The sequence below is a fragment of the Daldinia loculata genome (assembly GCF_022478755.1).
Source record: "Daldinia loculata strain CBS 113971 unplaced genomic scaffold F4817scaffold_83, whole genome shotgun sequence".
Taxonomy (NCBI): domain Eukaryota; kingdom Fungi; phylum Ascomycota; class Sordariomycetes; order Xylariales; family Hypoxylaceae; genus Daldinia; species Daldinia loculata.
The window spans coordinates 92695-106697 of record NW_026054937.1 but is presented as its reverse complement, the minus strand read 5'-3'; the positions used below and the strand labels follow the sequence as shown (position 1 = coordinate 106697).

General features: G+C 49.0%; 6 protein-coding genes across 6 annotated transcripts; 2 read left to right on the top strand and 4 right to left on the bottom strand.

Annotated features, from left to right (window-relative positions):
- Positions 1-874: 874 nt before the first annotated feature.
- Positions 875-2759, bottom strand: F4817DRAFT_290542 (glycoside hydrolase family 71 protein). Its single transcript, XM_049299664.1, has 4 exons — positions 2345-2759; positions 1727-2282; positions 1543-1670; positions 875-1456 (listed from the first exon to the last, which is right to left on the bottom strand). The coding sequence occupies exons 1-4, from the start codon at positions 2444-2446 to the stop codon at positions 923-925; spliced, it is 1320 nt and encodes a 439-aa protein (XP_049154390.1). The 5' UTR covers positions 2447-2759; the 3' UTR covers positions 875-922.
- Positions 2760-4434: 1675 nt separating this feature from the next.
- F4817DRAFT_320591 (uncharacterized protein) lies at positions 4435-5113 on the top strand (the record flags this gene model as incomplete). Its single annotated transcript, XM_049301201.1, has 2 exons — positions 4435-4633; positions 4695-5113. 2 exons carry the CDS (start codon positions 4435-4437, stop codon positions 5111-5113), a joined length of 618 nt encoding a protein of 205 aa, XP_049154389.1.
- A 201-nt stretch (positions 5114-5314) lies between these two features.
- F4817DRAFT_352324 (uncharacterized protein) lies at positions 5315-8378 on the bottom strand. The gene has a single exon (XM_049305214.1). The coding sequence runs from the start codon at positions 8181-8183 to the stop codon at positions 5490-5492; it is 2694 nt and encodes an 897-aa protein (XP_049154388.1). The 5' UTR covers positions 8184-8378; the 3' UTR covers positions 5315-5489.
- A 214-nt stretch (positions 8379-8592) lies between these two features.
- On the bottom strand, positions 8593-9897 carry F4817DRAFT_290515 (putative hydrolase). Its single transcript, XM_049299662.1, has 2 exons — positions 8896-9897; positions 8593-8809 (listed from the first exon to the last, which is right to left on the bottom strand). Exons 1-2 carry the CDS (start codon positions 9782-9784, stop codon positions 8640-8642), a joined length of 1059 nt encoding a protein of 352 aa, XP_049154387.1. The 5' UTR covers positions 9785-9897; the 3' UTR covers positions 8593-8639.
- A 775-nt stretch (positions 9898-10672) lies between these two features.
- On the bottom strand, positions 10673-11367 carry F4817DRAFT_290517 (uncharacterized protein). Its single transcript, XM_049299663.1, has 2 exons — positions 10931-11367; positions 10673-10860 (listed from the first exon to the last, which is right to left on the bottom strand). The coding sequence occupies exons 1-2, from the start codon at positions 11198-11200 to the stop codon at positions 10762-10764; spliced, it is 369 nt and encodes a 122-aa protein (XP_049154386.1). The 5' UTR covers positions 11201-11367; the 3' UTR covers positions 10673-10761.
- A 100-nt stretch (positions 11368-11467) lies between these two features.
- On the top strand, positions 11468-13600 carry F4817DRAFT_352321 (DAHP synthetase). The gene is made up of 2 exons (XM_049305213.1): positions 11468-12146; positions 12217-13600. Exons 1-2 carry the CDS (start codon positions 11665-11667, stop codon positions 13169-13171), a joined length of 1437 nt encoding a protein of 478 aa, XP_049154385.1. The 5' UTR covers positions 11468-11664; the 3' UTR covers positions 13172-13600.
- Positions 13601-14003: the final 403 nt, after the last annotated feature.

Here is a 14003-nt window from a genome sequence, read left to right as displayed (position 1 = left end):
AATAGAGACGCTTCGAACATGGGTCAAAAATGAGATCTATGCCGAGATATCAAACACATTGAATCGAAAATCGATTCGCCTAGAGAAACTTGATTCTCTATATAGTCGCAACCGCATCTAGTTTCACTGCGATAGTTACCGTCGCGACCGTCCTCGGCGAAAATGGCGGTTCCCGCATAACTCAGGTCGCTTGTACGGAGCTACAGATTGTGACGACCACACCCGTCGTTTGCGATCACCTATTGACTTTTCGAGGTCGATGCGCTGGAGCTGCATACGAATGGATATTGGCAGGATTCTATCGAGCCTGCATTGGTGTATTTACTCGCGTGACGGCGTATGCCGCATCGTGAGAATGCAAAGATACAGAATAAGAGACACGTGATCACATGATGATCCGATCAAGAAGATAGCTGAATGAGAAAAAAAACAACGATCAAAGTAAGCGCTTAGGTATTTGACCGTGACTAATAAGGGGAAATGTTTTAGACTTGGCGATGCTTGATCTAGTGTAATCTCATGTCGTCTATATTAATTAGAAGTGCCTCGTTGTTTTGTTTATATTAGTACCTTGAGTCTCTGCTCAAACCAATCAGACGTTTAGACGGGTATCAATTTACCAGGTTTACCAAGTCTTCTGAATATTATAATTTATCGCGACTATATTTCCGACTTGAAACATATTAATCTGTATATCTGTATATGCAACAATCAAGACCTTATATCTACCTATACTTGGACATATGCGGCCACAAAGCACATGCTATGCTCCTGGAGTAAGCGTCCAGTAAGACTGATTAACTATTTTGCATTGATGACGAAATAAGAAATCATCTATAATAATAAAAATCCGTAAGATTACAAGGCCAATCAATACTCCCCTTTTCCTTTTCCTTTTCCCAAACTACCTAACCTATGCATTCTACTGCAACCCAGCAACGTAATAGTTGTAATTGCAGAATCCATTCGTAGCATCATTCGATACATCCACAGCGCCGCTCGCCGACGCAATAACCTGCCCGCCACCGTCGATAAGCTCGATCTTCTGCGCGCCCGTCGTCATGCCTACGACCGAGTTGTAGTTCAGCCCGCCGCGCACCGCTTGCGTAGCCAGGACCTGTCCGCCGCTCGACACGCGCACGCTGAGGCCGTTGCTGTCCGCCGGAAGGACCACGGCGTAGTTCACGGCGTCGACGGCCGCGCCGGACCCCCGCGGCTTGTCCCCGTTGCAGGTGCTCAGCACGCCCCGGTACCACAGGGCGCCTGCGAAGGCCCCGCTGCGCGGCTTCATGGCGCCGACGTCTGTGGCCCCGGCTTTGAAGGCGTCGACGAAGGAGGCGATTAGCGGTTGCCATCCGTCGTGCGGCGTCGTGTCTGAGTTGCCGTACTGTAGGATTTCTTCGGTTAGGCCCTCGGCCCAGCATGGGCCGATGTAGTGGCTCTCGCCGGCGTCGTTCTGTAGACGGTATGGGTTAGTTGGGTTGATCCGATATAGGTAGGTAGGTAGATAGGTAGGATTCGGAAGATGGATGTGCTGCTTACCCAAGTGATGACCTCGGTGAATTCGGGAGAGACGGAAAGGATCTGCTCCATGCGCTCGGGCAAGTTGGTCTCGCCACCTCGGTACCAGGAATCGCCGCAGCAGTGTTTATATTGCAGCGAAGATAGACCTGTCTTTTGTTAATACTATCCTATCCCGGTATAACTCTGTCTGGAGGGGCCTTACCCATCACATAAGCCTTGCCGGCGGCATCTGCGGCCGACTTGACCGCCTCATCCCTCACCGAAGACACATTCGCGGGCGTTTCCGAAGTCTCGGGCCAGGCCGTCTCCCAGCTGAACACGCCGTCGATAGCATCGCCCCAGCTCTGAAAGAAAGCTGCGGGGTTGTTGTAGTAGTTCCCGTCGGCCTCCGGGTTGGGGATGAGATAGACGTTGTTGGTGTTCTTGAAATTCCTCCAGGTGTCGGGGCCAATGCTGCCTCCGCTGTAAGAGGAGACGACGGGTAGGTCGTTGGGCCCGTACTTGAGGTGGGCGGGATGGTCCTTGAATTGGCTGAACAGAGTCTGGTGCTGGTTGATGTCGCCGTTGCCGTAGAAGTCGAAGCTGAAGAAGAGCTTGAACGACTTGTCCCCTGCGTAGTCGAATAGCTGCTGCACGGTGTTCTTTGCCCAGTCCGCCCCGGGGTTTCCCACATTCAGGGCGAAGGCATCGAAGCCGACGTTGATAGCACCGTCGATATCCTGCTGCGCGTGGGTGGTTTGCGAGTCCACAGACCCAACCTACACACACAGTCAGAACTTGGTTAGGAAACGCATTGTAGGTACTGCAAGAGCGTTTTTACCATATAGTGAGCAAATACGAGCTTGCTCTCTACGACGGACCGTGTTATGAAGGCGGATCCGGCAAGCAGTAGCCCCAGCGCCGAGTTAAATTTTCCGTACATGGTGACCGACACAAAAGATTGTTAAAGGGTAGAACGAAGGGAAGTCAGAACTTGGGATGAGTCAAGTTCTGAGGAGTCCAAGAAGAGGCGCTCCTAGTGACTTATATATACATATCTAACCTAGAGAATTACATATGTCCTAGTCTTAGGTATCATTCCGAAAAGCAACCATGATGAAACCCCAGTTCGGGATATCTCACTTGTCGTGGGTATGCGATATATTGCTAGAGGCGCGGCATCACTAAGCGGCCCAGCCCCGTAAGGCGGTTTCTACGCGGTAGACAGGGCTCCAAGCTGATGGCTATTCCTGTACTATGTACCATAGATGGATGCCGTTCGGGCCTTTCCCGCGTACAGGCATGTTTCGCGATAGGGGATGGGCCAAACGGCCACCAGGATGCGATTAGGTATCATCGCGTGTAACAACTTGGATCATCCTTTAGCCCCCACCCTCCTTCTTGGCGACATGACTCGCATCTAGTGTAGGTATGGGAAAATATGAGAGATGCAATCGATTCGAGCTAGAGCTTAATTTTAGATTTATTATAAGGCTGGATCCTTTTCGGTTCTCGGGATGGTCGTCACGAGGTTTGGAGAGGTGAGATGTTATTAAAGGAATAGTTAAATCTAATCTTTCATACTTGAATATTTCATGCTTGATAGACTGTGGAGAGGGTGGTCCTTTGGCAATTGGGACTTCTCCCTATTTGGCAGGACAATATCAAAAATGGTAGCGCTTCGGTACGCTATTATTTCGAAAGAGAGAAGACTGAGGTCGCACGACGGTATTTCAACGATAGAGATAGGAAGTTGATGTTTCTTGGGAACCGGGATCGATTGTCATTTTATAAATCCCACACCATGAAAGGAATTAATATCTCCACCACTCTCATCCAGTTCGTATAGACTATTTCATCTTCATCTTTAAACTTCTGGCGTAAGTTATTATCAGTAGATGCTATGTATACCCCACAACTTGACAATAAGCCCTTACATTAGTCGTTTTTGAGGTGAGGTATAGTGAGATCGAGGCTCAGGCCAAGCATCGCAGCAATTACACCGAGCACCTTATCTGCCTACCTAAGGTAGCTAACGTAACGTGCCATCACACGTTTCTCATACGGAAACACTAAGTTTATTTTATTGGAAATTCTTCAAAGAATGAATATTATTATATAGGTAACTATCTGGATTATATTTTTTTAGTTGTTGACTTCACAGAGGCTAGAGTACCTCATGCTGTCGTTTCGATCGTATGGTGGCTCTTAGGCGAGACTTTTCGGACAAGAGCAACCAGCAAGTTTTAGTTATTGTGCTTGAATTGATCATTCGTAACATGAAAATTGTGTTCAAGGCATCAAGTGTTACTTTAAATATTTACTTTAGATATTCTTACTAGTATGTTCACTCTATTGTTTATAGTCAATTTACTACGGTTGCCATTATAGTTTACCCCCGTAGTAAACTCATCAAATAGACCTCTTATATGCTTGTATGTAGTAAGTAGGATAACTCAGTCTCGTTTACAGGTAGCATCATAATTTGATCGTACTACTGGGATAGAAACGACTTATCGTTGCTTCCTAAATAATCATAGGTTATTTCTAACCCGTACGGCAACGCTTGAGTAAAGGAACTATCACGAGGCTGAAACTAAAAGGTGTCATTGATTGAAGATGATGAGATCTTTGCAACAGGCTGCAAGACCTTGTTTGTATATACAAAGAGATGAAGTCCCTGACTCAGGTACTGACCCATGATGTGATCTGGCGGTCCGCCAGACAACATCATGAGTCCTGTATCAACCGTAGCAACGCGCCTGTCGCCTTCTTACCACATGCACTGTGCCTAACACATCACGCATCGATGACTTATACTTGTGTCAACTTTATCGCCTCTACCTCTTTACCTCAACTCTTTCCAACAACAATCCCATCTTCTGCTTCTGCTTCTGCAGCTTTCGTTCCAATCAGATGACTAATTTCACGATGGCGTCGAACAAAAAGCCCTTTTCGTTCCAGGAGGCCATCGAGGTCATAGAGAAGAAGGCCAGTCGCAAAGGACTAGAGCAACACTTATGCAGTCAACTCCATGCTGTAACTATGGCGTTAGCACAGCGGCCAAAGTCTTTCTACTTAGCAAACTTCCATTGCTTACTCTGCCGCATGATCTGGACAAACTGTTTTGGTAAGTAAAGTATATCTAATGTGAATTCATATAAAGGGCATTGACTTACCAAATCATACAGCCGATGAGAAATATCCATGGTCAGAGGACTCTCTCGTCAACTTCATAGCCACTAGCAACCTTCGTGAGCGAGTAGACCCAAAAGCAATGCGTGCAGCGGCAGACGCAGCCAGGATCGATCAGAACTTGAAGCTAGCCTTGGAGATAATCCGCACCAACAAAGTACCCCAGTCGGTAAACCCAAAGCTCGTGCTTGGGGAAGGGTCCAAGAGGGCCCACGAGAAGTTCACAAAGCCACCAACCAAGTCTCCGACCAACAAGAACAATCTAAGATCCGAGATCCGAAGCCTTGTGGTCGACGTTCACGGAGTACGAGCCACTCCGGTATCACAACCCGCCCAAATTGAAGGCATCTTATCTCGACTTACCGCTATCGAGCAGCGCCTAGGTATGGGTTCAGGGTCCCTCAAATCATTATAGCGGATCTCTTTAGGGTGGTGCTGCGCAGTCGAGTCTCCATGCTACGGCTATATGGCTGGCTGATGCAAGGAGATTGCCCAATGCTTAATGCTTGATACTACGGAGTCGATTATACTCAAGCTATAGATGACAAGTAGTACTTCGATAGTATAGCGTTCTGAGAACTGCTTAATATTATACAAGCACATTCTATAAATTCACACCTACGAGTATACGCCACGAATGAATGCTCTATAAACCTATCTTAAAATCAATAGGCGTTGCAATTGCGTAATCGTTATAAAAAAACCCATTCTACAAATATCTCCAAGGGTATCTTAGAAAAATCAAACTCTCGTAAACATCTTGCTACCTACGTTAAAACATCCCAGCATCCTTATTCGCTGCCATCTTCTTTAATAAACATCTCGCCACGCCACCCATACGTTCTAGCAAGTCTTCTGCCGTATATCCTCGCCATAAGAGACGTTATATTCGCGCCGGGGCCCGGCGCGTGGAACTGGATGGCGCGCGTATATCCTTGGCCTCGATCTAGTAATGTAGGTCCGGGGGTGAAGTGCCAGTTCGATCTGCCAAGCTCATTGATCTCAAAACCGACGTGATGCATGGCGTAGAGGAAGTCTTCCCATGAAATTTCCCCCCGTGATGAGGGCCTGCTGGTGGATGGCACGTGGAAAAGCGTAGCGAAGACTTTTCTTGCGCGCTCGTCAACTTCTAACGGGGGCTTCTGCTGCTGCTGCTCCTTTACTTTTGGCGAATAGGGGTCATCGACTTTACCGGTCGTATCTTCTCCAATATTGTCAGACGGATTGATCCACGGACGTGTCCGCTCAGGCTCTTTGCTAAGTACATCCCTTACGCGTCCAGTCCAGAGCCCGGCCTGTCGGAGTTGGTTTATTATCTCATCCCAGAAGGTATCTAGAATTTTCTCAGCCGCTCGCATAGCCTCGACATTACTCTTGTTAAGAGGTTCATCTACGGGATATCTCATTCTAGTCAGCACAGCGCCGAGCTTTCCCGCACTACTAGGCAATTCGAGCTTATATAAGGGACCCAGGGCCTTAGCAGTATGCATGAACTCGTCAGATATTTGCCTCCGCGCGCCCTTATCTTTTATTTGAGTCTCGAACGTTGCTGCCCACGGTTGAAAGAGCGCTATCTGGCGTATACTTTCGGCCATGACGAAGATATCAGAAAACTGTTCTGCTACAAAGGGCGTAAACAACTTCCGGCCTTCCGGATCGTGGGCGATACGCTCTACCTCTTGGACGCACGAGGTGACTCCAATGTTTTTCAGGTTGGTCGGATCGGCCATCATGTGCAGCAGCCAAAGATAAACAGCTTCTATTGGGTTCGGCTCGGTGCTACCAGTTGTGATGCTCAGCTTTGCGTCCGGGCTTTCGGGAACGTTCAATCGGTATAGGGGCTGGATGGGTGGTGACCAGCGCGCCCACCTATTGACTGCGGGAAGAAGCTTTTTTAGAAAATGGTCTAAATGGTGCCGCAACGAGCGGAATGCCACTTCTAAGTCAAGTGGTAGGTCATCTTCCAGCCGCGTATCGGCTTCGATGCGATCGAAAAGCTCTTCTTTTAATAAGACGAGGCGGTTGACTAGTTCGTACACGTGGCCCCAAATCTCGACAACGGGCAAGTAGTAACTTAGCATAGAGCGAACGGTAGAGACTAGCACTTCTTCGCAGCCATCCTCAGTCGCTACAGACGGGTAGATATTGCCATTGACGTCAAGGATATGCTCAGGGCGGTGTTGGTACAGCCCCAAGAGGCTAGAGGCAAAAAAACCAGGATCTTCGCGCAATGCCCATAGGGTATCTTCAACTTGAGATAGCTTGGCGCCGATTAGACTCTGAAGCCGTCTAATATCAAACTTTGCGGGTACGTGGTAAATAGACTCATATTGAGAGAATATGAGAGAGGTAGCAATATCGCCTTTATACTTGGCGATCGAGACAGGGGGCTTCGGCTCGGCTTGACTCTGCTTGTCTTCCAGGTCCAAGTCGTGGAGGATTATCTTGCATGTATCGAGCAAGAATTGGTACAGGCGGTCCTGTATCTCGAGGATCCAGAGTCCTTCGCCGGGGCTTACATCACGACGGCGATGTAGCTGCTGACGTGCATCAGGGTCGTCTTCCCAAGAGACCAGCTCTCCGTAAGTATCAGGACTATCTCTACCCGTAAATCTCATATTCCATCCGTTCAGAAATGGAGGTACACGCAAAGAACCGGACTTAATACCAAATACGAGCGGTTCAAGCTCGGCGAAGGCAAAGGTCGACGGCGGATTCCTACCGCGAGCGTTAAGCAAGAGTAAGAATGGTTCTGTCTTGCTGAGATCTTCGAGGTTGATATTGGGCCACAAGAAATGGGGCCGCTTCGAGACATTAGTGTTATTGCCCTCATTACATACGAGCCCGATGCATTGGTGTTTTAGGTGCGTCAAGTCAGGTCGATGCTCACGAGCCATCGGCGGTGATAAACCCCAAGCTTGGTTCAATACATCCCGTCTCTCAGCCTCGGATTTATTTTCCCATTTCCCCTGAATGGATGCTTCGTAGCGTTCGACAATACTTTGCAGCTCATAGAAGTTCTTCCAGATACGAGCGATCATGGGCTCCGCGAACTTCCGCACTTCATCCACGCTAATTTTCCGAGGCGTCTGATAGGCGATCATCGGTTCGTGAAACATGCCGTGGGAATAGGTCTGTTCGTGTATGAGGCCTTGGTCTTGCTTATTTTGTATCTCTTGCGATATTAACTCATAAGCTAGAGTGGTGTTGTCGCCAACCATTTGCACGATACGCTGCATTTCATTGTTCATCCCGTCGTAAAGCTCAGAGTCGATATTACCCTCAAGCTCATCCTCCCATTCGGGAGAATAATCATATCGAGCCATCTCGGGTTCCCCGCCCAGACGACAGTCTCCTAGAGTATACAGCGAACCTATCTGTAGTAGTCCCCATGAGTTCCTGGTGTATCGCTGGAAGAGTGATGGAGAGAAGATGATACCTATGAGAATAAACGAATACAATAAGCGGTGCGGATTAGTGTCCATGTAATACAGCTTGAAAATTTTGATAAAGGTAGCAACAATTTCTCATTTATGAAATATACTCTGATCATCTGAGTGGCTTCACTGTCGATTATGGTTCCCTAAAAACCATTTTGGTATTAAACAGTCACGTGATACGTAGAATTGAGTGATCGTACATTGATAATATAGACTCTTCTTCGTATATTTAGATTTAAGAATCTTGAAATGAAGAGGAGTAGGAATTATAAGATATATAGGATTTAGGCCTGTCATGTTCATTGCTCAGGCCATTTCTAGGCAGCAACCGGGTTATTTCACGACCAACATTATTCAGGGGCTTGTATTTCAGCGGGGACAGCTTCTAGGGTCGACAAGTCTAGAGTCAAGGGGCTAAATAGAGATAATATATAAGATTATTTATCAACAGCAAGAACCGTTTATTAAAGAATTATATTACTTGATTGCCCTGTAGATACTTCACGATACCTGGAGTCCTCCTAGTGCCGCATTTCTCAACGTCCCGAAATAAGCCACCTTTAGCGTCACCCTATCCTTGAGATACGACAGGTCAACTTTGTCTATCGGGGAGGAGTCCTTGGCTAAGAACTGTCGAATGCGGTTCGCAGTCCAGACGGGGTTCTCGTCGGCTATATTGATCATCAGTTGACTATTCTCTATGTACATAACTCATGCTGTCATAGCTAGATAGGGAATATGAAAGGTGTAAACTTACCAACCCAGTGTCCCGCCTTCGGAATGACATCGACCTCCAGGTCGCTCGCGACAGGCCCGAAAGACTGTCGCAATATCGACTCCAGGCCAAAACTTGCCTCTCCGCCCGTCGCGAGCACCGGCATACTCAGCGGGGATTTCCCCACCGTCCTATTAAAGAACTCCGCGTCCGCCGATACAGACGCCGTCGCGAATGGGCCATACATGGCTCTCAAGAACCCAGGCTTCTGGATACTGCTGGCGTAACGTGTCACCGTGTCTTCCGAGAAGGCCGTCGGTCCCGAGTAGCTGCCGTGGTAGAAGTACCAGAGCAGGAACTGGCGTTCGCGACCGCTCATCAGAAACTCGGCAAAGTCCGGGATCTGGAAAAAGGCCAGCTGCGGGTTCTGGTACAGATCCCAAAAGGGCGCAGGCGTCGAGGCGCCCTCGTATCCGAATCCTGGGAGGATGTACTCTGATAGGCCGAGCATCTTCACCAAGCCCGGGTACTGTGCGGCGAGCGCGACGGCCATCCCGACGCCCTTATCGTGTGAGAAGACGTACGTGGAGCTGATGTTTAAGAAATCGAGGATGCCCTTAAGGTCGGCAGCCGAGGCTGCAGCGCTGTAGTTGCCGTCAGGCGGAATACTAGAGTCACCGGCGCCGCGGTTGTCCGGGGCGATGACAGTGTAATTCTGTGCGAGTATTGGCCCAATAAACTGCCATGTTAGACTGAACTGCGGGTTCCCGTGGACAAGTAGTAATGGCGGCCCGGAGCCAGCATAACGGAAGTGAATGCTGACATCTTCTAGGGCAACTCGACCGTGCTCCCAATCATCCCACTTAACCAGATCGGCTGCCGCCTGGGAAGCGGCAGCCACAAGGGGAAGGACTAATCTCGAAAGAAGCATGATGTGTAGGTAGTTCCGAGTTTAACGATATTGCTGTGCTAAGGCTCTTCGGGGATGCGAGCAAGCGGGAAACCAACTATGAGGCTATCTGAGACTGGATCACTGATATTCTTCATCATCCGTCGCGGAAGGGACTAAACATTTTATAAGTCATAGCATGCGCCCAGCTTAGCATTGCTAATTACTTGAATAATGCGAGTGTCCGAGACCAAGAACTTGCTTACTGATGCGTCGTCGACCTTATTCCGTAGATCTTAGTCGGCATATTATTTTGTGGTTAGCCTACCAGGTTAGAGACTTGATTAATAAGATAGTAAAGCAGTCAGATAGTTTCCCCGTAAGCCTCCACACAACCCTTGCAGCGCCGAGCTGGCGATGTTGTTTGCTATAGCGTTAGCATACACCCTTACGCTAGAAAATATTTGACTACTTCGAATATGTATTGGTAATCTAAACCCCAAATATGTAAAGGGTATGTGATTAGACATGTTTTAGGTAAGACGCGAATAAGACGGCACATTTCCATGTAGGTAGTGCTAGGCGAGAAAGAGTTCGGGGAATTTCTTTTTTTCTTCATATTTCGGCTCATTTAATCAAGTAAGCAGTAACTCCAATGACGATCATCCGCCGTTCGGTGTCCGGCCCTCGGTATCCGGTAGACGGGTAAGAACCGGGGTACGTGACTCAGGGGTTCTCTTCCAATGCGGACATTTTGGCCGTATGCCGTAGGTAATCTGATTATCAGATACTCTCCTTTCCCTTTGCTCTTCGGCGTTAAATAAATATTCAAACGCCTCATTCGTAGATATGAGGAATGCTTAGCATAGTTAGGTGTCTATCAGCCTTCCGAGTTCGCGCTTCTCTTCATCGTCTCGCTAGGTATATCCATTTTCTCTATCACGTTCCCAAAACCATGACGCCTCTCCTACGACAATATGTATGCTAGAAGGACCTCGCCCCTCTATTCACAGTCCTCTTCACGTAGCAATAAAGGCTCTCATAGCTAAGACTGCGTCGCCGTCGTGCGCCTTAAGCAACTCGGTAGCCTTTGCTTTAGTCAGATCGAGCTCATCGACCTATAATCGCACCCCAACATATTAGTACTGCGCCTATGTTACACTCCTGGCCTGATAAACGGGAACGTACCAGCAACAAAACGTCAGCAGGGTCGACCTTGACCTTCTTGACTTCCTTCGCAGCACCGGTGGAGGGGCCACTCCCAAGGCTCTGCATGGCTTTGCTTACAGCCTCCTGATCAACAGCGTTCAACGAACTAGCATCGTCTCCGCGGGTGTCGAGGCTCGCCATAGCGGCGGCAGCCTTCCGATCCTCGGCTGACTTGGCGGTGGTCTGGACCTCATCTTCGACGTCTCCGGATGCGCCCTCGTGTACGTTTTTCGGTTGAGGCTCTGCCATTTTGATTTGCTTCTTTCGTGTTATAGTGTAGTGTTTGAGGGATACTTGGTGCTTTTATATTTTTTTTTATGTTGCATTGATCTTTACATAATTTTGTAACGGAGGCTCAGTAAAATGCGGGGGAGCTTTGAGCTCTTACCAAGTACCTACCTATATACCTACCTATGCAATATGTAAATGGGCAATATAGACGCTACATCTGCTATGGTAAGCAGGAACAAGCTACTGCAGGTGCATGTGCAGGGATCCCTTGCCTTCTATGTATTAAAATTCTTCCTAATAAAGTAATAATTGTTTAGTGGCTTCTTGTTGTCTTTTTAGTCCCTTGACCCTTGACTCATTCATCTTCAATTCCTCATAGTAACAAACAATTCTTCTCAATTGCCTTCGTGAGTTATCTTTGCCTTCTTAAGATTATAGAATTAGTACCTAAGTTAATTCAATTCGTAAGGAGACAGACAAGCATGGCTCCTCCTTCAGAATGGACTCCCTCCTCGTGGCGGTCCAAGCCAATCAAGCAGCAGGCCGTGTACCCCGACCCGGCGGCCGTGCGCCGCGCAACCTCCGAGCTGAGCCGGCTCCCGCCCGTGGTTCATCCGCAAGAGATCGCCCGGCTCAAGGCCAGCTTACGCGATGTTGCGCGCGGTGAGGCTTTCTTGCTGCAAGGCGGTGATTGCGCCGAGCTGTTTGACTACTGCCGCGCCGACGCTATTGAGTCTAAGATCAAACTCCTGCTACAGATGAGTCTCGTGCTCATATGGGGTGCCGACAAGCGTGTCGTCCGTATAGGTCGTATGGCCGGCCAGTACGCCAAGCCCCGGTCAAGCCCGACTGAGAAGGTCGTCGACGAGAACGGCGAAACCAAAGAAGTCCCCTCGTTTCGCGGGGATATCCTAAATGGCTACCACCTCGAAGAGCGTGATTTAGATCCCCAGAGGCTTGTTAAGTATAGCTTATGCCCTTACCCCTTTCCACAAAGCACTTAGCTTACATCAACACTCTTTCCCTCCCTTCAGAGCTTACCACCACTCGGCTGCAACGCTCAACTACGTGCGAGCCGCCATCGCGGCGGGCATCGCAGACTTACACCGTCCTCTGAACTGGACTCTAGGCCACGTTAAGGACCCACAGCTCAAGGCCAAGTATACCGAAGCCGTACGCTTCCTGCAGGACATGCTGCGCTTCATGCACACCATCGGCGCCGACCGCAGCCCCAAGCTCGACACCGTCGATTTGTACTCCAGCCACGAGGGTCTGCTACTCGAGTACGAGGAGAGCCTTACCCGGCTAATGGAAAAGCCCATACTCCCCGGCGACGAAGAGGCGACCCCCGAATCAACAACGGGAGAACCGCAGATGGAGTACTACGATACCTCAGCGCACTTCCTCTGGATAGGCGACCGAACGCGGCAGATCGACGGCGCACACGTCGAGTTTTTCCGAGGCATCGCAAATCCCATCGGGATCAAAGTGGGTCCCACGACACCGACGTCGGACCTGCTCGCCCTACTACGAACGCTTAATCCGTCGTGCGAGGTGGGCAAGGTAACCCTAATCACGCGGTACGGCGCAGAAAAGGTGCGCGAGCTGCTACCAGGCCACATCCGTGCGGTCGAGGGGTCCGAGTACCGAGGGGCATGTATCTGGCAGTGCGACCCGATGCACGGCAACACGCGGTCGACAGCGTCGGGCATCAAGACGCGGCGGTTCGGGGATATCTTCGACGAGCTGCGCGAGACGCTAAGCGTTCATCGTGAGGAGGGCAGCTACCTCGGCGGCGTGCACCTGGAACTAACCGGCGATGCCGTAACCGAGTGTGTTGGCGGCAGCGAGGGCCTCGACGAGGACGATCTGTCTACCAACTACACCAGTTTCTGCGATCCCCGCCTCAACGAGAAACAAGCTCTCGAGCTCGCCTTCCTGGTGGCGGATTCCTTCCGCCAAGGGAGGAAAGACCTTCTTCACCATTAGAGGTACATAGTGGAGATGAAATAGCTCTCTTGCTAAGTAAAAGGTGAGGGTAGGAATTTCGTGTCAGCTAGGTTGCTAGGTAGTTAGCCGTCATTCGTATGTAGACGAGGATACGGAAGAAGGGAATCTAAATAAAAAGATGAAGAGGTTAAAAGATATAAGCAAGGCATCATATGGCATAGCATAGGAAAATGAACCTTGGTGGACCATGGGGAATGATAGGATGTTATTTACGAAGGGAAGAGCTAGAAAATCTAGCCGCTTACTTGTTGTGTCAAGCGAGGAATACGAATATAGAAAAGTCCATCATTTTGTTAAAATACCCCATGGATAGCTACATTCCTACCTGCCTCTGGTGAGCAAGATGCTCTTGTATGTAAATGACCGATTGTTTTTTACTTATTTTTAAAATCAACGAGTTCATACCTATTATATTAGTTGATATAGCTTACCACAACAATCCCTAATAATATAGCAGAATAATATCTATTGCGAAGCGAAGCTATCGTGAATTACTAGGTACTATATACTCTAAGAGGCGCGTGGAGGCAGCAAAAGTGCCATGCCATACCACACCACACACCATCAATAACTAACACGGTACCCCTTATATGCGCAAATAGCACAGGTACCTCAGGTAAGTAAGTTACTAGCTACATGTAGACATTAAGCTAGGTAGATCGTTCAACCCCAATGCATAAAAGCCCGTTGAAGCAACCGACATGCACGCCTTTTTGCCCACAGTAGATCCGTCCCATCCACCAACGCCTACCCAAGCCGGTGAGCTTATCCCCGCCCGAAGCGAAATGCGTCGTTACCGCCCCGTGCCGAC